Genomic DNA, 21,638 nt, shown 5'->3' on the forward strand with positions numbered 1-21,638 from the left:
ATAGAATATATTTGTGGGACAGAGTATATTTTGTGTGGTAACGTCATAGAATATATTTGTGGGACAGAGTATATTTTGTGTGGTGACGTCATAGAATATATTTGTGAGACAAAGTAACTTTTGTGTGGTGACGTCATAGAATATATTTGTGAGACAAAGTAACTTTTGTGTGGTGACGTCATAGAATATATTTGTGAGACAAAGTAACTTTTGTGTGGTGACGTTATACAATAGTTTTGTTATCTATTTGATAATTACATTATTACGTACCACTTGTTGATGAAGATGGCGGTGAAGACGATAGGGAGATCGATGGTATAAGTTATACAGATGTCGACATAGACATTTCCGGTCAGGCTATCCATTCTGTCAAGTAAACAACGGTAGATGGCACAACTGATGCACCTGTAACGAAACAATTTCCGTTATAGACAAAGTAGTTTACTTTTGTTCACATATGATAGTCTAAAGATACCCGAAAGCAGTAACCAGCTTCCTGTCTTTGCATGTAAGTCATTTACCAATCCGGTTGCCGGATACACTGTAAAATAATCACAACTTCCTGTCACGAAATATATCCTACAACAGTAAAAAACTTCCTGTCACCGGATATATCATACAACAGTAAAAAACTTCCTGTCACCGGATATATCATACAGCAGTAAACAACTTCCTGTCACCGGATATATCCTACAACAGTAAAACACTTCCTGTCACCGGATATATCATACAACAGTAAACAACTTCCTGTCACCGGATATATCCTACAACAGTAAACAACTTCCTGTCACCGGATATATCCTACAACAGTAAACAACTTCCTGTCACCGGATATATCCTAAAACAGTAAACAACTTCCTGTCACCGGATATATCCTACAACAGTAAAACACTTCCTGTCACCGGATATATCATACAACAGTAAACAACTTCCTGTCACCGGATATATCCTACAACAGTAAACAACTTCCTGTCACCGGATATATCCTACAACAGTAAACAACTTCCTGTCACCGGATATATCCTACAACAGTAAACAACTTCCTGTCACCGGAGATATCCTACAACAGTAAACAACTTCCTGTCGCCGGATATATCCTAAAACTGTAAACAACTTCCTGTCACCGGATATATTCTTCAACAGTAAACAACTTCCTGTCACCGGATATATCCTACAACAGTAAACAACTTCCTGTCACCGGATATATCCTACAACAGTAAACAACTTCCTGTCACCGGATATATCCTACAACTGTAAACAATTCCTGTCACCCGATATATCCTAAAACAGTAAACAACTTCCTGTCACCGGATATATTCTTCGACAGTAAACAACTTCCTGTCACCGGATATATCCTACAACAGTAAACAACTTCCTGTCACCGGATATATCCTACAACAGTAAACAACTTCCTGTCACCGGATATATCCTACAACAGTAAACAACTTCCTGTCACCGGATATATCCTACAACAGTAAACAACTTCCTGTCACCGGATATAATAGTAATAAACTTCAGTTTCCTAATATATATACCAAACAGTTTCATTTTCCTGTTATAGAAAACATCACAAAGGTATCAAACTAGATGAATGGACTAAATTTGTACAGATGTCCTCGTCTCTCTCGACTGTATGTATAACAACAATAGTGTGAACCGTTGGAGAGCCAATTGTGATTTTCTATCTCAAGCAAAATAATTTATAGTGTAGACACCAATCGTGTCTAGAAAGAGGAAACAATGTATTAATATGTGGGTACCACGTGACGTCTAAGTCATTTATAAAATGGGATACGTGGAGTATAGTCTAATACTGTAGTGATGACATACCCAATACATTACTTGTCTTTGTTAAACAACATGTAACACGTGATGATGTCTTTTCTTGACTCTTTATCACGTTACTAAAAACGGAGACCTTTACTAAGACGAAAGCAGTTCAAATAATGCAATATTAGTTGACACGTCACGACATTCTTTTCGCAAAATTCGTCAGGTTATCTCCCATGAAAGTATGAGTCAAAATACCATTATTCTACATTGTAGGTGTTTCGGTTAATCAGAAAACCATTCCACCCATGACCTTGAATATGGGCCCAAGACATTTCTTTTCGCATATTTTGTTGGGCTTCGTCTCATAAAGTTATCAGTCAAATTCAGTTACTTTTGACCTTTTGTTAAGATGAGAGAAATCCTTTGATGGAAACTATTTACGCCAGACGGATGATGGACGCCGCGCCACCAACGGCATAAGATCACGTGGACCTTTAGGTCAGGTGAGTTACAACACACAACAAACATCCGTCTGTCTATGTTTACATGACATCTTCCATTAACTATCACCCATACACTATCCAGTCCGCTTCGATTCCATACCGTATCTTATTTCGAATACTCATAATAACACTTCTGTACAAACATGGAAAAAAACTTACCAACACACCATGGCAGCTATGGTGTATCTACAAGATTTTCTGGTGCGAATCAAGTCCGTGAAAGTATGAGTTCTCTTGTGCATAGAATTAAGGACGGCGAGTCTAGCTCGATCACACAGTGACGTCACATCCGGTACGGATGTAGTATTAGCTGACGTTATTTCTCTGATGCCAGCTTCAGATTCCGCGAATCTTTCCCGGCATCCGTACCATCGAAAACTTTCCGGAAATATACTGTAAAACATAAAACAGAAGAATGTGAACAATTATACTGTAACCGTATGTCACAGTATGTCACCGTATGTCAATACTACTGTCTAGATAGACTTCTATCAGTCACCGTGTGTCAACACTTCTGTCTAGATAGACTTCTATCAGTCACCGTGTGTCAATACTACTGTCTAGATAGACTTCTATCAGTCACCGTGTGTCAATACTACTGTCTATATAGACTTCTATCAGTCACCGTGTGTCAATACTACTGTCTAGATAGACTTCTATCAGTCACCGTGTGTCAATACTACTGTCTAGATAGACTTCTATCAGTCACCGTGTGTCAATACTACTGTCTAGATAGACTTCTATCAGTCACCGCGTGTCAATATTACTGTCTAGATAGACTTCTATCAGTCACCGTGTGTCAACACTTCTGTCTAGATAGACTTCTATCAGTCACCGTGTGTCAATACTACTGTCTATATAGACTTCTATCAGTCACCGTGTGTCAATACTACTGTCTAGATAGACTTCTATCAGTCACCGCGTGTCAACATTAGAGCTGTAAAAAAAGTTTAGTATAGACCCAATACCCCTCACCAGCACCATTACAACAGACATAAATCCTCCCATTTCTTGTGTAGTATCATCTTTATGATACTGCAGACCTTCAAAGAGTCCATGGTTATTTTATTGCACTAAATCAATACAAGTATAAACAAATATGATGACACCTGATGCCTGTGGTAAGGACGACGCAGTCGGCTGTTACGATTATTTAATGTATAAATGTAACGGTACCGGCTTGGTTCATCATAGCCACGATAAACATAGAGATCTATATGACGAACAAATGAGCTCGGACATTTGTTCCAAAATAAAAAAAAAATACTTGTAAAGATATGTAATACTGAAACTGATGGTTTTCTGTAAACTGGCTGAACGTTCTATCAACCTTAACTAACACATACCGTGAATGCCGAGCAAACGAGAATCGGTTGTTTTGTTTGATGGCGATAAATCTGAGGATATTTAAAAAAAAAGTCTCTTTAGCCAACCTCTGTTTTGGAATTTTCAAAACAAGCGTTCAAGGATTGCAGGGCAGACACCTATAAATATTACTAGATATTTCCGTAACTCTCGTTCGTCAATCATTCCGGAGTTTAGAAACTGTACTGTGTCCGCACATCAATGTATCAAAAGAAGATGCACGTGTCGACCGTCTACGGTAATTAACATCGGTTACATCTCAAAATTCTTCAGAGAATACTTAATAGATTCTTTCGACCAATTACCATTTGTAAAATTCCTTACTATTCTAAATCATTTCGTCTGAACATTTAGTATATTTGAAGAAATGCTATCTTTAAGACCTATTGGTCCATTACGGAGAGCAGCCCCAGAGAACAATAAGTCACATAATGGTTTATAACGTCTCACTGCGTGGCAGCACACAGACAATAAACAATAGGATGTGGTCAGATTGTAATGGATGGCCTAGTTACGGAAACGGAGACCGGTCCTCCGGGACTAATCACAGACAGTTTAAATCACCGTCGATACACGATACAACCAATGATATGATCGACAAGGCGAACTTCTAACCTGATAGAGACAAGAACAACTATGTCATGGCTGAATATAAATGGAACGTAAATGTAATTATACCTACATAAATATCGACATTCATACTATTCTCGCCTGTCTCCTCAGTCCTACATAGTCTTTCGACACACATACTATTCTCGCCTGTCTCCTCAGTCCTACATAGTCTATCGACACACATACTATTCTCGCCTGTCTCCTCAGTCCTACATAGTCTATCGACACACATACTATTCTCGCCTGTCTCCTCAGTCCTACATAGTCTATCGACACACATACTATTCTCGCCTGTCTCCTCAGTCCTACATAGTCTATCGACACACATACTATTCTCGCCTGTCTCCTCAGTCCTACATAGTCTTTCGACACAAATACTATTCTCGCCTGTCTCCTCAGTCCTACATAGTCTATCGACACACATACTATTCTCGCCTGTCTCCTCAGTCCTACATAGTCTATCGACACACATACTATTCTCGCCTGTCTCCTCAGCCCTACATAGTCTATCGACACACATATTATTCTCGCCTGTCTCCTTAGTCCTACATAGTCTATCGACACACATATTATTCTCACCTGTCTCCTCAGTCCTACATAAATATCGACACACATACTTTTGTCGCCTGTCTCCTCAGCCCTACATAGTCTATCGACACACATACTATTCTCGCCTGTCTCCTCAGTCCTACATAGTCTATCGACACACATACTATTCTCGCCTGTCTCCTCAGTCCTACATAAATATCGACACACATACTTTTGTCGCCTGTCTCCTCAGCCCTACATAGTCTATCGACACACATACTATTCTCGCCTGTCTCCTTAATCCTACATAGTCTATCGACACACATACTATTCTCGCCTGTCTCCTCAGTCCTACATAAATATCGACACACATACTTTTGTCGCCTGTCTCCTCAGCCCTACATAGTCTATCGACACACATACTATTCTCGCCTGTCTCCTTAGTCCTACATAGTCTATCGACACACATACTATTCTCGCCTGTCTCCTCAGTCCTACATAGTCTATCGATACACATACTATTCTCGCCTGTCTCCTCAGTCCTACATAGTCTATCGACATACATACTATTCTCACCTGTCTCTTCAAACTAAAATAGATGAAATTCATCAGTGTTCTTCGTTTACAATGAAACCAAAGTGAGCAAAATCTCCCATCACATCCCCTCATCTTTTTATTGCAGACGTAGTTACCTGTCACTTTGCACTCTGACTTTGACAAGCGACCACCAAACAGGTACTAGATGTAGATATATAATCAAAACGTTGAAAAAAATGGTTAGAATTCTCAAAAATAAGCCGGTAACGTGCACACATACGTATATAGAAACGTACACTTAGGTAGCATTTATTAATAGAAAAATGTTTATTATTTTTAAGTATAGAAAGTTGGACAATGATAAATCATTGGAGGACTGTTACAGATAACAAGCACGGCTATTGGTATTTATAAACCATGTGACGTAGACTGCCTGGCGGAAAACTCACCACATTCATGTGCAATGTGGAGTGAGTCTCCACGCAGGTGTATATGTTGAAACCAAGGTATGAAGGCACAAAGCGTGTAACACAAAGTATCCAATTATTCGAAGGATATCAAGTCTTGTGAATATTACCAGTATCATTTAACTTTATTAAAAAAACAAACAAAACATTTTGTTTCGCTGTGCGGCTAGAAATATGCTAAAACAAATTGTTTTCGCCATGGTTCCCCTTTGCTGCCGGAATAACATTTCAAATATTTGCAAAAAATCAACAGTTGAATGGCATGTTGTCTGGAAAAATCCGCTGTTTTCTAATCATCCGATCAAATCGTCAAAGCTAATTTTACGTTTGGAGAGGCCTTCTTTGTCTCTGCGTAGCTGTAAATTGAGTTATGCTAAGATATCGCGATGTATGTGTACAATCTCCCCAAACGTAACAATTTATCTCGATGGATGTGTACAGTCTCCCCAAACGTAACAATTTATCTCGATGGATGTGTACAGTCTCCCCAAACGTAACAATTTATCTCGATAGATATGTACAATCTCCCCAAACGTTACAATTTATCTCGAAGGATATGTACAATCTCCTCAAACGTAACAATTTATCTCGATGGATATGTACAATCTCCTCAAACGTAACAATTTATCTCGATGGATGTGTACAATCTCCCCAAACGTTACAATTTATCTCGATGGATATGTACAATCTCCTCAAACGTTACAATTTATCTCGATGGATATGTACAATCTCCTCTAACGTAACAATTTATCTCGATGGATGTGTACAATCTCCCCAAACGTTACAATTTATCTCGATGTATATGTACAATCTCCCCAAACGTTACAATTTATCTCGAAGGATGTGTACAATCTCGCCAAACCTAACAATTTATCGCAAGGTATCAGGCGGAATTCCGTCGCCAATCGGATTTTCATACCGAAGGTCTGTACGTCATGGTTATGTCCAAAAACTCCAGCAGCAACGTGGCGAACATTTAACTTGATATCGATGATAACGTGTTACAGTGATAGTGCTGATGTATTGGCTGGTTATCTTAGGGGTGTGTATCTCAGCTGAAGTCTGTCGATGCCTCCTACTGCCTTCAGGATAAGCCGCCATCTTCCCGAAGTCGTTATCCTTCCTGTCGTGAAAGCCATTTGACGAACATGGCCAAACTGGCACGCAAAGTCAGTCAGGCGCGACAGACAATTGTGTGATCAGTAGAAACACTAACTAAGAATAACATCGCTGAAATATTTATGTCGCATGTTCTCTCTACCAAACTAAAGTCAGAAGTACGCTATTTTGTCACGAAATAGTGCGAGGTTCTGTGTGTACAACAGATTTGTGTACTTGTAGAAACTCTAATGAGTTATTATTTTGTATCCTGTGACTTCTGTTTAAAACGCGTCTTCGTTATTAACAAAGATGGCGTTATTTGCGAGAGTTAAATATAATATTTCCCGTTTATGTTTGTGCATTTATCAAAACCGCATGTGAATTTTGTGATATGGATTTACATACCTTACCTCAGGCATATTCGACATGTCACTGTAGAGCCCTCAAAAAAGTCGATTGACACGGAAATATTGTCGCGTTAACATGCACATTGATATAGACACAAAAAAACTAGTAGTACCAAGTGCACTACCAAGCGAGAGGAAAAACTTTACAAAGTTCAGGTTTTTGTTTTCAAAACAAAATCTGAATCAATTAATGAGGAATGAAAATCGATATCATTTTACGCAATAATTTGAAAAAAAGAAATGTTCCTATCGAGTGCATTCTGGATCGTTTGCAGACATTGCAGAAAAATATGTGGAAGAATTTAACTGTAATATGTCACTGTCACAAGCTCGGAGACTAATTCGTTTACGCTTTATGAAAACAAACCAACTTTACTGTGTATATTTGATCTGCATCATGTCAACAAATTACAAAAGGAACCATAGCTACGATAACAAAAAAAAAAAAAATACATAAAAAGAGTAAACAAACATTTATCGTTGCGAGCCGACCGGCGTCGACGTCATTTTTAGTCGTCTGTTCGCTGTAGAAATACTCTTTGAGATGACCCTTATTTATCGTTGCGAGCCGACCGGCGTCGACGTCATTTTTAGTCGTCTGTTCGCTGTAGAAATACTCTTTGAGATGACCCTTATTTATCGTTGCAAGCCGACGGGCGTCGACGTCATCGTTCGTCGTCTGTTCGTTGTAGAAATACTCTTTGAGATGACCCTTACTTTTTGTTCGCATTTATGGATACGGACTACCAATCACACCAACATAAACAGAGCAAGTAACATGTGTTTGTGGTGATTGTAGGTCATACCCCATGTTTAATACATATATCTCTAATGTTTTCTACCAGTTGTTGTTTAATGGGTAATATAACTTGAAAAACTTGTTAAAGATTGGTATGAAATGAATGCTCCCTTATGTTTCTTTACGTTATCGGCTTAGTTTTGAGAACCAGATTAATCATAAGCATTGCTTTTTGGTTCAAAACGAGCCAAGTGTAACATTTGACATGTTGACAACCAAAACCATTTCAGGTAAAACAAACGATGATGTGTTAGTATAAACAAAATCTGTTGATGATTTCATGAGAAACATTATAGGAATCTTGGTAGCATGTACGCTCACACGGACGCACGCACGTCTGTTCGTCAATCCCTGTTCAGCTTCACTGTAAACAACGTACAATCGTTATTCTTCTGACCTTCGGTTGACGAACTCTAAATGTTGTTTTACTTGTATTTTACCAAAATAACGTCGTTTAATTTCGTTTTACGCTGCATGCAAGACAAACATGCGCGGAATGGTGATCAAATTGATAGCATTAAGAACCAAGTATAGTTTGATTTCATTAAGAAATACGAGATTAAAAGTTCTCTGATTTACGATGAAGGAGAGAGCAATATAAACAGTTTACAGAAATGCTAGTTTATAGTTGTTCAGAAGTACTCACAAATATATACCAATAAAAGGCAGACTAGTGGCGGAGGTTGTGATAGCGAGGTACCGCCAGTTTTGTGTGAGCCAGCCTTCGAAGGAGAGAAGTATGATCCCAAGCGTCCACAGACAGGAACACACACACACGTCCCGCCAGTTCTGACCAATATGTTCGACCATCAACACCATGCTAGTCACGATGAATCCTCCTGTAACATCATCACGCCAAAATAAGAAGCCATTCAAAAATACCGTGAAAAAATGGAAAGTTAATAAATGTAAGAATGAAGTCCATTGTTAAAGGAGATGTAAAGCATTGTAAAGCACGATGTAACATTCATCTTTTACAATAACACAGGTTACTTACCAGCAAACAGTCCAACGAGACTTCGGAACAGGAAAAAGTTGAACCAGTCTTCGGACAGAGCCACCATTCCCTGTGACATTGACATGCATGCGAACATGAAGAATAGGATGACCTTCCTGCCGACAAGGTCGCCGAAGAACCCTCCGACGAAGGCGCCTGCAATAAGGCCTCCACTCTGGCCATACCATATGTACTCATAGAGAATGGCGTCTGGTTTCCATGTCATCCACTGTAACAAAGGGGAAAAACTCACGGTAATGATGAACAATCTCTCCCGGAAATGTAGTCATCCTTAATACGTCAAGATTCTCGAGCACAACTTCATTTGAAGTTAACCGAGCCAATAAATTAAACGATTGCAAAAGATTCCGTTTATCTGGTCACTGCGATAATTTGAAGGCAACTTTTATTAGACTATATGAAACCAAAATTTGAGTTACTCTGACTTAAATATCTCTCTTACGTGACGTTAGGATGCACGTGACAAAATGAAGTTATGACATCAAGACTATGTGAATCTTCAGCCAATCATAGCTCCGCTTAATGTTATTATGCGTGTTGTAGTGGGTGTTATAACAGTGAGAAAAGAGTACTTATGCATTTATCATCTATCAGCAGAATTTCCCCTTGCCATAAGGTCTCTGCCGCTGGATGTATCGTGATGATCTGGCTGTATACTACACAAATAGGTCATTTGAGCATTATCGCTTGTCGCTGGTGCACAAGAAGTTCAAAATATGTTTGATACTGTGAATATACTTACTTGAGCGAGGGCATGTCAAATACAAATTTCACAATAACAAATTGTATATATAGTTTCAGTTAGAATTTTATCTACAGAGGATTGTCGTTTTCACCTTTGGTAAGGTCCATCTGATGTCTGACGTGGTGTTGGATGTCTCCTCGCACTCTCGAGTCTCGATGATAGTTGTCTGTACCAGAGGAAGCTCGGTGCTGTTTGTAAAGTTTCCAATAGGAAGAATCTGTCTTAGCACTGGTTTGAGGCACGGTTCCTCTTCCCACGAATTGTTCTTGAGAAAGTTGAGATACATCAAAATCATCCAGCAAAGGGATTGTAACAATGTGGTCAGGAAAAAGAGACGTTTCTGATAGAATCCGAACGGACGTGTACGACTGAGGATAGCTTCAAACGCTTTGGCGCTTTCATCGCATGTCATGGTCTTCGGAAATCATGGTTTTAACGTAGATAGCCGTGGTCAAAACATTTCAGTTACCTCCGTGGAGACTGAAAAACAAAACAGGCCATGGTATTGGTTTGATCAAATATCAACCCGTCCGTAAAGTTTTCTACGGTGTTAAACAAAACATAGACGTCGGGTTAATGGCAAGGGAAAAAACAATACTTGGAATGCATTTGTTATTGATTAAATGAGAATGTATATCATATCTCAGGTATGCACACCAAGGTTTGTTGATTAAATGGGAATATATATCATATCTCACGTATGTACACCAAGGTTTGTTGGTTAAACGGGAATATATATCATATCTCACGTATGTACAACAAACTTTGTTGATTAAACGGGAATATATATCATATCTCACGTGTGTACACCAAACTTTGTTGATTAAATGAGAATATATATCATATCTCACGTATGTACACCAAACTTTGTTGATTAAACGGGAATATATATCATATCTCACGTATGTACACCAAACTTTGTTGATTAAATGGGAATATATATCATATCTCACGTATGTACAACAAACTTTGTTGATTAAACGGGAATATATATCATATCTCACGTATGTACACCAAACTTTGTTGATTAAATGGGAATATATATCATATCTCACGTGTGTACACCAAACATTGTTGATTAAATGGGAATATATATCATATCTCACGTATGTACACCAAACTTTGTTGATTAAATGAGAATATATATCATATCTCACGTATGTACACCAAACTTTGTTGATTAAATGGGAATATATATATCTCACGTATGTACAACAAACTTTGTTGATTAAACGGGAATATATATCATATCCCACGTATGCACACCAAGGTTTGTTGATTAAATGGGAATATATATCATATCTCACGTATGTACACCAAGGTTTGTTGATTAAATGAGAAGATATATCATATCTCACGTATGTACACCAAACATTGTTGTTTAAATGGGAATATTTATCATATCTCACGTATGTACACCAAGGTTTGTTGATTAAATGGGAATATATATCATATCTCACGTATGTACACCAAGGTTTGTTGATTAAATGGGAATATATATCATATCTCACGTATGTACACCAAGGTTTGTTGATTAAATGGGAATATATATCATATCTCACGTATGTACAACAAATTTTGTTGATTAAACGGGAATATATATCATATCTCACGTATGCACACCAAGGTTTGTTGATTAAATGGGAATATATATCATATCTCACGTATGCACAACAAACTTTGTTGATTAAATGGGAATATATATCATATCTCACGTATGTACACCAAGGTTTGTTGATTAAATGGGAATATATATCATATCCCACGTATGTACACCAAGGTTTGTTGATTAAATGGGAATATATATCATATCTCACGTATGTACACCAAACTTTGTTGATTAAATGAGAATATATATATCTCACGTGTGTACACCAAACTTTGTTGATTAAATGAGAATATATATATCTCACGTATGTACACCAAACTTTGTTGATTAAATGAGAATATATATATCTCACGTATGTACACCAAACTTTGTTGATTAAACGGGAATGTATATCATATCTCAGGTATGTACACCAAACTTTGTTGATTAAATGGGAATATATATCATATCTCACGTGTGTACACCAAACATTGTTGATTAAATGGGAATATATATCATATCTCACGTATGTACAACAAACTTTGTTGATTAAACGGGAATATATATCATATCTCACGTATGTACACCTAACATTGTTGATTAAATGGGAATATATATCATATCTCACGTATGTACAACAAACTTTGTTGATTAAACGGGAATATATATCATATCCCACGTATGCACACCAAGGTTTGTTGATTAAATGGGAATATATAGCATATCTCACGTATGTACACCAAGGTTTGTTGATTAAATGAGAATATATATCATATCTCACGTATGTACACCAAACATTGTTGTTTAAATGGGAATATGTATCATATCTCACGTATGTACACCAAGGTTTGTTGATTAAATGGGAATATATATCATATCTCACGTATGTACACCAAGGTTTGTTGATTAAATGGGAATATATATCATATCTCACGTATGTACACCAAGGTTTGTTGATTAAATGGGAATATATATCATATCTCACGTATGTACAACAAACTTTGTTGATTAAACGGGAATATATATCATATCTCACGTATGCACACCAAGGTTTGTTGATTAAATGGGAATATATATCATATCTCACGTATGCACAACAAACTTTGTTGATTAAATGGGAATATATATCATATCTCAGGTATGTACACCAAGGTTTGTTGATTAAATGGGAATATATATCATATCCCACGTATGTACACCAAGGTTTGTTGATTAAATGGGAATATATATCATATCTCACGTATGTACACCAAACATTGTTGATTAGATGGGAATATATATCATATCTCACGTATGTACACCAAACATTGTTGATTAAATGAGAATATATGTCATATCTCACGTATGTACACCAAACATTGTTGATTAAATGGGAATATATATATCTCACGTATGTACACCAAACTTTGTTGTTAAATGAGAATATATATCATATCTCACGTATGTACACCAAGGTTTGTTGATTAAATGGGAATATATATATATCTCACGTATATACACCTAACGTTGTTGATTAAATGAGAATATATTTCATTCCCTAAATATGTACATCAAACTTTGTTGATTAAATAAGAATATGTATCATACCCTAAATATGTACACCAAACTTTGTTGATTAAATGGGAATATATATCATATCTCAAGTATGTACACCAAGGTTTGTTGATTAAATGAGAATATATATCACATCCCACGTATGCACACCAAGGTTTGTTGATACAGGTTGTATCAACGGGTCTCTAAATGTTAAAAGATATTGATTGAGGAGCTTTTTACAAACCCTGGTGGAGATAAATAGTAGTATAATATTGATATTGTCAAAACTGACATTATAAGTTTCTTCGATCCGGCCTTAGCTTACAGGAACCTGATCACTATTAACGTGTTGTTATGGTAACTTACAGCAAACATTGTCCTAGAGCGATATCTAAACAAAGCTGTTAAAAACTTGTAATTAATTAAGACAGATTGCTGTGAGACGTGAATTTATAGAGCACATTTATCATACCAAACTCCTGCAGCCACAACTCATACTGTGGGAGTGTCGAGCCAAAACTGGCGGTGTGTTTGGCCAGTGTTGTTGGAAGTAGTTGCGAGAAAATCTCTTTAAAATCTGTTTGTTTGAACCTGAGTAACATTTCATCATTATGTAAAGACGTACGTTACTGGCCAGTTATAAATCCTCCATTGATAACAGATTTATCGGAACGCTCTGGCATGTTGTAATTCAACACTTATCACGATTAAGTCATTCTGACCTACAGATGATATACATAGATAAACCCAATACATGGTACATTAATAGGCACCCCAAAATTACAGCATGTTTGAAAGCATAAGAACTTGTTCTTGTATGAAATTCAGTCGCAAATTACTTTCCATTAGCCCGAAACTAGATCGTGCTTACAATTACCCAATTGTAAGTCATAGACTAGTTCTTGTCGGAAATCACCCGATAGTCAGCCCCGAACTAGCTCTTGTCTGAAAATAACCAATTGTCAGCCCCGAACTGGCTCTTTTCTAAAAAGAAACCAACCGTCAGTCCCGAACTAGCTCTTGTCTGATAATAACCAATCGACAGTCCCAAACTAGCTCTTGTCTGAAAATAACCAATCGTCAGCACTGAACTGGCTCTTGTTTCATAATAACCAATCGTCAGCCCCGAACTAGCTCTTGTCTGAAAACACCACATCGCCAACCCAGATCTAGCTCATGTCTGAAAATCACCAATCGTCAGCACAAAAAACCAGCTCTTGTCTGAAAATAACCAATCGTCAGCCCCGAACTAGCTCTTGTCTGAAAATAACCAATCGTCAGAACTGAACTGACTCTTGTCTGATAATAACCAATCGACAGTCCCGAACTGGCTCTTGTCTGGAAGCACCTCATCGCCAACCCAGATCTAGCTTTTGTGTGAAAACACCACATCGCCAACCCAGATCTAGCTCTTGTCTGAAAATAACCAATCGTCAGCCCCGAACTAGCTCTTGTCTGAAAATAACCAATCGTCAGTCCCGAACTAGCTCTTGTCTGAAAATAACCAATCGACAGTCCCGAACTAGCTCTTGTCTGAAAATAACCAATCGTCAGAACTGAACTGGCTCTTGTTTCATAATAACCAATCGTCAGCCCCGAACTAGCTCTTGTCTGAAAACACCACATCGCCAACCCAGATCTAGCTCATGTCTGAAAATCACCAATCGTCAGCACAAAAAACCAGCTCTTGTCTGAAAATAACCAATCGTCAGCCCCGAACTAGCTCTTGTCTGAAAATAACCAATCGTCAGAACTGAACTGACTCTTGTCTGATAATAACCAATCGACAGTCCCGAACTGGCTCTTGTCTGGAAGCACCTCATCGCCAACCCAGATCTAGCTTTTGTGTGAAAACACCACATCGCCAACCCAGATCTAGCTCTTGTCTGAAAATAACCAATCGTCAGCCCCGAACTAGCTCTTGTCTGAAAATAACCAATCGTCAGTCCGAACTAGCTCTTGTCTGAAAATAACCAATCGTCAGCCCCGAACTAGCTCTTGTCTGAAAATAACCAATCGTCAGTCCCGAACTAGCTCTTGTCTGAAAATAACCAATCGTCAGTCCCGAACTAGCTCTTGTCTGAAAATAACCAATCGTCACCCCAAAACACTAGCCCTTGTCTGAAAATAATCGTTCGTCAGCCCCAAAACTGGAACCTTGTCTGAAAATACCAAATCGCCAGCCCCAGAACTAGAATCTTGTCTGGAAATACCAAATCGCCAGTCCCATCACACACGAACGACCTAAAGAGAGTGTAATCCCGTTTGTGACGTCATACTGCTATCTTTATTGTAGGCATTTTGACCGTTGCTTAAACTCGCTCAGAGACACGCCTGCCATAACATTTATTTATACGTTATGATTGGTTAGTATGTTGATATATGAGTGTTGAATACGCAAAACATGGTTTGGATGATGAACTAGGTATGTCAGAGACACGTGACTAACGCATAACAGACTCAAAGATCAATATCCATATCATGTTTTATACTTCCGGTTACCCATTCGTCATGCACGTGCTATAGGAGACGGAAGCTCCCCCACACTGATCACATCAAATAAAAGCTATATCCTGTAATTCACAGATCATGTTTCTTGATTTATGTTGGAAGGTATTTTTGGTATTTTTGGCGAATCACAAATATTGAACTAATAAAATGAGTGTGTACAAAAACGATGAGGGCTTTGATGGAAAGAACTGGAAGTGTGGATGAATGGGGCTCGTTACTGCCGCAGTAATGAGTGATTTGTTTATAATGATGTAATTAAACACATACCATGCCTAATGTGAACACATGTGGTTTCTATACCAGACCGCTGCTACCGCCCTAGATGGGTGTTCCGAGGTCATCATGAAAATCTACAAATACTTCGGCATTAAATGGCTGATAATCGTAAAACGATGCCATCAATAGAATAAAATATAACTCTGACGGAGGAAAAATAAAGAAATGGTTACTGTTATACGCTATTGATGTTTTAGTACTTTGATAATAAACCTGACCGCTGTACTTGTCCAACTAATATCCCTGTCATTTAGTGCGAATCCAATGGCTTCCACTACAGCACCAGTTAGAAACATTCACCATAAACTGTTTTAAACCATTCCCTGGCCTGGTGATTAACAGCGTCCATAAAAGATTAAATGAGTGTCTTTTTCGATCGATTAAACATATCAGATGATTTACCTCCAGGTACCTCTCAGTGTTAATGACAAGGGATGACGGAGCACATATGACGTCGACTGTATCTCGTTATTCTGGAAGAACGTCAGAATTTCTCTTGTCAATACCATCTGTTTTAACATTCATCATAGAGAAATACTTGGACTAAGTTAGAATTACACCAGCCTTTGCTACACGGATATGGCATTAATGAAATATTTACCAAACAAACCCCATTGTCAGCCTATATTTATTTAAAGATGCCACCGAACGCACATCCGCTCTCGGTCACGACCTCGCCAGACAAAAAAAAAAAAAAAATACCGGAGCGCAAACAAATAATGGCAGTAATTAAATATTTCTTTCCTTTATCACAAAGACACCTGTGTACATAATTCCCTTTTTGAATCACATCCCTAAGATTCCTGGTAGCGAAGGCAGTACATTAATGATAAGTGTCTAGATTCGTAGCTATGGATACGTAACAATGTTTAGATCCGCTTCATCCGGTGCAGCAACATCCGGTGGTACACGACAACTCAATATATATATCAATACCACAGGTGGTTCTAAGGTGTAGGAGAACCACACTGTATTGCCCCACAAATAAAGTGGCGATGGTAGACATAAAGAAGTGTAAGATTGTTGTAAGAAAGGTCATTTACTACATTGACAAAATTTCGCACGGACTCATCTGTAGTCAAAGAAGATCTTGATGAAATACGACAAGTCGCTGTTGTTGACACGTCACTGTTGTTGACACGTCACTGCTGTTGACACGTCACTGCTGTTGACAAGTCACTGCTGTTGACAAGTCGCTGTTGTTGACACGTCACTGTTGTTGACACGTCACTGTTGTTGACAAATCACTGTTGTGGACAAGTCACTGCTGTTGACAAGTCACTGCTGTTGACAAGTCACTGTTGTTGACACGTCACTGTTGTGAACTAGTCACTTTTGTCGACAAGACACTTTAGTTGACACGTCACTGTTGATGACAAGGCACTTTTGTTGACACTTCACTGTTATTGGCAGTAGAATTTCATTACTTAGGAAACGTATCAGGTACGATAACACGTGACGATATACGTGACACTGCGGATATTTTGTACTAAATTACCCTTATAATGCGGCTGCCGACGCCCCTGTTCGACCTGTACTCCCCTCCCGAACTGTTCGAGGGCGTGACGTCAGGATTATCTCCCCGTCTTTCTTCAAGCTGACAGCTTGAGTCAATGTCTGTTATCAACGCTATAATGAAAATCGGTTTTAGAGTGAAGGCTTTGACAGATGCTATAATTTATATTTTTTATAACAAAATGGTATTTTAATTAACAGTATAAACCCCAGCCCAATATGTCGACCTCCATCAGAACACTGTCCTCCCAGTTCCCAAAGCGGATAATGATTCATAAATGGGATTTCACGTATCGAATGCAATCCTTATAATAAAACACATACTCTATGGAATGTTTGATACAGGGGGATTTTGGCGACAACCATTGTAAGATCCGTGTTGATGTGACACCCTGTTAACCAATTGTAAGATCCGTGTTGAAATGGCACCCTGTTAACCAATTGTATGATCTGTGTTTATGTGGCACCCTGTTAACCAACTGTATGATCTGTGTTGATGTGGCACCCTGTTAACCAATTGTATGATCTGTGTTGATGTGGCACCCTGTTAACCAATTGTATGATCTGTGTTGATGTGGCACCCTGTTAACCAATTGTTTGATCTGTGTTGATGTGGCACCCTGTTAACCAATTGTATAATTTGTGTTGATGTGGCACCCTGTTAACAAATTGTATGATCTGTGTTGATGTGGCACCCCGTTAACCAATTGTATAATCTGTGTTGATATGGCACCCTGTTAAGTAATTGAATGATCTGTGTTGATGTGGCACCCTGTTAAGCAATTAAATGATCTGTGTTGATGTGGCACCCTGTTAACCAATTGTATGATCTGTGTTGATGTGGCATCCTGTTAACCAATTGTATGATCTGTGTTGATGTGGCACCCTGTTAACCAATTGTATAATCTGTGTTGATGTGGCACCCTGTTAACCAATTGTATAATCTGTGTTGATGCGGCACCCTGTTTACCAATTGTATAATACGTGTTGATGTGGCACCCTGTTAACCAATTGTATAATACGTGTTGATGTGGCACCCTGTTAACCAATTGTATGATCTGTGTTGATGTGGCACCCTGTTAACCAATTGTGATTTGTGTTGATGTGGCACCCTGTTAACCAATTGTGATTTGTGTTGATGTGGCACCCTGTTAACCAATTGTGATTTGTGTTGATGTGGCACCCTGTTAACCAATTGTGATTTGTGTTGATGTGGCACCCTGTTAACCAATTAAACTTCTTGTTGATGACTGTTTTTATCATAACTTGTGTTTTTATTCTATGCCGTATTTTTGAGTGTATCGGTTTGATGTGTGCACGGTACTCGTGGTGTGATTGTTGTGTTGTCCGCACCCCACGTGTTTTGCGTGTATCGGTTTGATGTACGTGCGGTGCTTGCAGTGTGATGGTTGTGTTGTCCACACCTCACGTGTTTTTGCGTGTATCGGTTTGATGTACGCACGGTGCTCGCAGTATGAATGTTGTGTTGTCCACACCCCACGTGTTTTTGCGTGTATCGGTTTGATGTACGTACGGTGCTCGTAGTCTGAATGTTGTGTTGTCCGCACCCCACGTGTTTTGCGTGTATAGGTTTGAATGCTTTGTTGTCCACATCCCACGTGTTTTGCGTGTATCGGTTTGAATGTTGTGTTGTCCACACCCCACGTGTTTTGCGTGTATCGGTTTGATGTACGTGTGGTGCTCGTAGTGTGAATTTTGCGTTGTCAGCATCTCACATTTTTATTTGTTGGATCGGTATCTTTGATCTGATTTGGTCTCAATGATATGTTGTATTACTACTGACAGATGATCTATTTACATGGAGACATCTCCATCGGAAGTACAACTAAAGACCGAGGGGAACATACAAAAAAGGTGAAAATCTATCAAGCGCTTCTTAAGTTACCGCAAAAACACATTTGAATTGTCAAATTTCAAGATGGCGGTCTGTCAGCTACTTATTCATTTTTTTGGTTCGGTCTAAAATTACAATTATGGACCAAGGAGAACCTTCGCTTTAACAGGAATAGCGATGTCACATTTCACAGCTGCTTTTCGTTACTCTCATAACACAGATACTCCTGACGCCTTGCAGAAGAATTAAATGCTTCAAACATAGTTTTGTTCTGTGAAGATATCTGATTGTTACCAGCTTTGACAGCTAAATATATTTATAGCAATGTTAAACCACAGTGTCTGAAATCAAAATAAAACATATCTAACTACATAAATCTTACTACTACCTTTGCCAGAAAAACGACGAAACATCTTATGTAACCCTTTCTGAAGTCTGTATCGTCCATCTCTTTAGTTAACCCGATGACATAAAGTTTTGCTGCTGAAAACTCAGAACCTTAGTAAGCAGTGTAGACGTCGACAACTAGCCTGAACATGTTTAATATCAAATCAAAGATCCGGCTTCATTCACGCTGACATATGATAATAGTCAACATCCTATGTTTTATTTTGTCAGGGCCAGCTTTAACTGGATAAATCAAACGTATTATTGCAATTTCAGGAAATTTTGATGTTCTCAGGGAAATTTAATCAACCTTTTCACATCCCTGTCAGAAACAATTTAAGGAAACCTGACTCTTCACAACTCTTGGCAATGTATGTGTTCTTCCCACACATTAATACGAAAGATTTGGATCTGAATATAGAGGCCTAAAGGCCTGAGTTCAGTAACGACTAAGTATGTTATGAGTTCAGTAACGACCATGTAAGACTTAGTAAGTAAGACTATGTAAGACTTAGTAAGTAAGACTATGTAAGACTTAGTAAGTAAGACTATGTAAGACTTAGTAAGTAAGACTATGTAAGACTTAGTAAGTAAGACTATGTAAGACTAAGTAAGTAAGTTCAGAAGACTTTAACACATCACATCAATAGCACTCAAGACAAGACTCTACTCGTTGAAGAAAATAGAACTTTAAACTTAAATGAAAAAGTATAATATTTAAAACACTACACACAAATCAAAGTACTGTAACTATTTAGGGCACACAGAAAAGTGATTGATGTAAATGCAGGGGATGTTGCAAATGTTACACAAAAGTAAAGAACAATTAAAACAAAGGTAAGAGTTACAAGGATAAAATTGAATTACTGGAAATCATTTACCTGGATACTTGGAATATGCTTCAAACATTCATTATATAACAAGGATCCAATATAGTAAATCTACAAACACTGGTTTATACCATTGTGATGTCGGGATGTTGGTGATAAAAAATTGAACCAATTGTTTGGTCGCAGTGAATTGAGTGAGACTTTTATGAAATGTATGGTCCACAATCTATGAATAACTATTATTTATTTATTTATCTATTTATTTACCAACAATGTTGTTTGCCTCAAAAACATTTTCACGTAACATTAACGTAAGAACATGGCAGTTTTGATTTGTAAGTAAGACGATTAACTTATAAACCGAAATGGTGACTAGAATAACCGAACAGATTTATCTAGGATTCATCAGCCGATATACCTCAGGTTCTGCATTCATGAATACACGGCGATCTGATTGGTCAAAATTGAAATATTTTTTATGAATGAGATTATTTGCAAGGAAGTAGTCGCTTGGTGTCGTCATGGTTCATGGAGAACTATTTTTAGCGGATGATTAAACCAAATTTTCATACGAATTTCCACATCGACTGAATGATTCGACAACTGTATCAACAACATACACCGACTACTTCTCGACACTTTTATCGTGTCTGTGGTAGCCAATGTCTTTAACCTACTCGAGTATCACGTGACGTGATGGCTGCATCAAACTCCCGCACGGACGAAAAAGATGTATGGGGGAAAATATATATCTGTTTTATGTGGACGTCAGGTGCCATCCGCGAGCATCTAATGGGTGTTTGACAGGACAGCCGTGTGCCAGGATCAATAACATCCATATAAATGTACATATATGTCCTTGTATCTACCCACCAGTGTCACAAGGTTCAGTAAACTCACAACTCACAAACTTATCTAAACATACTAAAATATACGGTAAGATACTTCACAACTCACAGGATATTTATATAATATCTACACTTAGCCATAAGTTAGGGACCATTAATTTAAGTATAAATATCTTAATCAAAACTTAATTTTCCTTTTGTAAGCCTTGTCGTGTCCCTTGTAGTGTATCCGTTTGTGTTAACAACATGTTTTGATAGAACTTTAAATTGGCAGAAGTATCGTGATCAGGTCCTCCAGCTTTTAGTTGCTCTGCTTTTCGATGCCAATTCATTGACAAATCGGTCTATCCTTATGGACGACAAGACCATCGTCAGCAAGAAAAGGTAGAGCACATCAATGGCCTCCTGCGTCACCAGACATGAACCAAGTTTGGCAT

General features: G+C 38.2%; 1 protein-coding gene across 2 annotated transcripts in view; it reads right to left on the bottom strand.

Moving 5' to 3' along the window:
- The window catches only part of LOC132547271 (solute carrier family 22 member 4-like), a 54,615-nt gene that overhangs the window by 17,883 nt on the left and 15,094 nt on the right, over positions 1-21,638 (bottom strand). For both annotated transcript variants that reach the window (XM_060211034.1, XM_060211035.1), the window contains exons 2-6: positions 9,947-10,335; positions 9,090-9,318; positions 8,739-8,931; positions 2,436-2,669; positions 271-405 (exon numbers count right to left, since the gene is read on the bottom strand). In XM_060211034.1, coding sequence (XP_060067017.1) covers positions 271-405; positions 2,436-2,669; positions 8,739-8,931; positions 9,090-9,318; positions 9,947-10,267 — 1,112 coding nt within the window. In that variant the 5' untranslated portion in view covers positions 10,268-10,335. The remainder of the gene's footprint in view (positions 1-270; positions 406-2,435; positions 2,670-8,738; positions 8,932-9,089; positions 9,319-9,946; positions 10,336-21,638) is intronic.

This window comes from Ylistrum balloti, unplaced genomic scaffold (assembly GCF_031769215.1).
Source record: "Ylistrum balloti isolate Yb309-2 unplaced genomic scaffold, AGI_CSIRO_Ybal_v1 Utg369944, whole genome shotgun sequence".
Classification (NCBI taxonomy): Eukaryota; Metazoa; Mollusca; class Bivalvia; order Pectinida; family Pectinidae; genus Ylistrum; species Ylistrum balloti.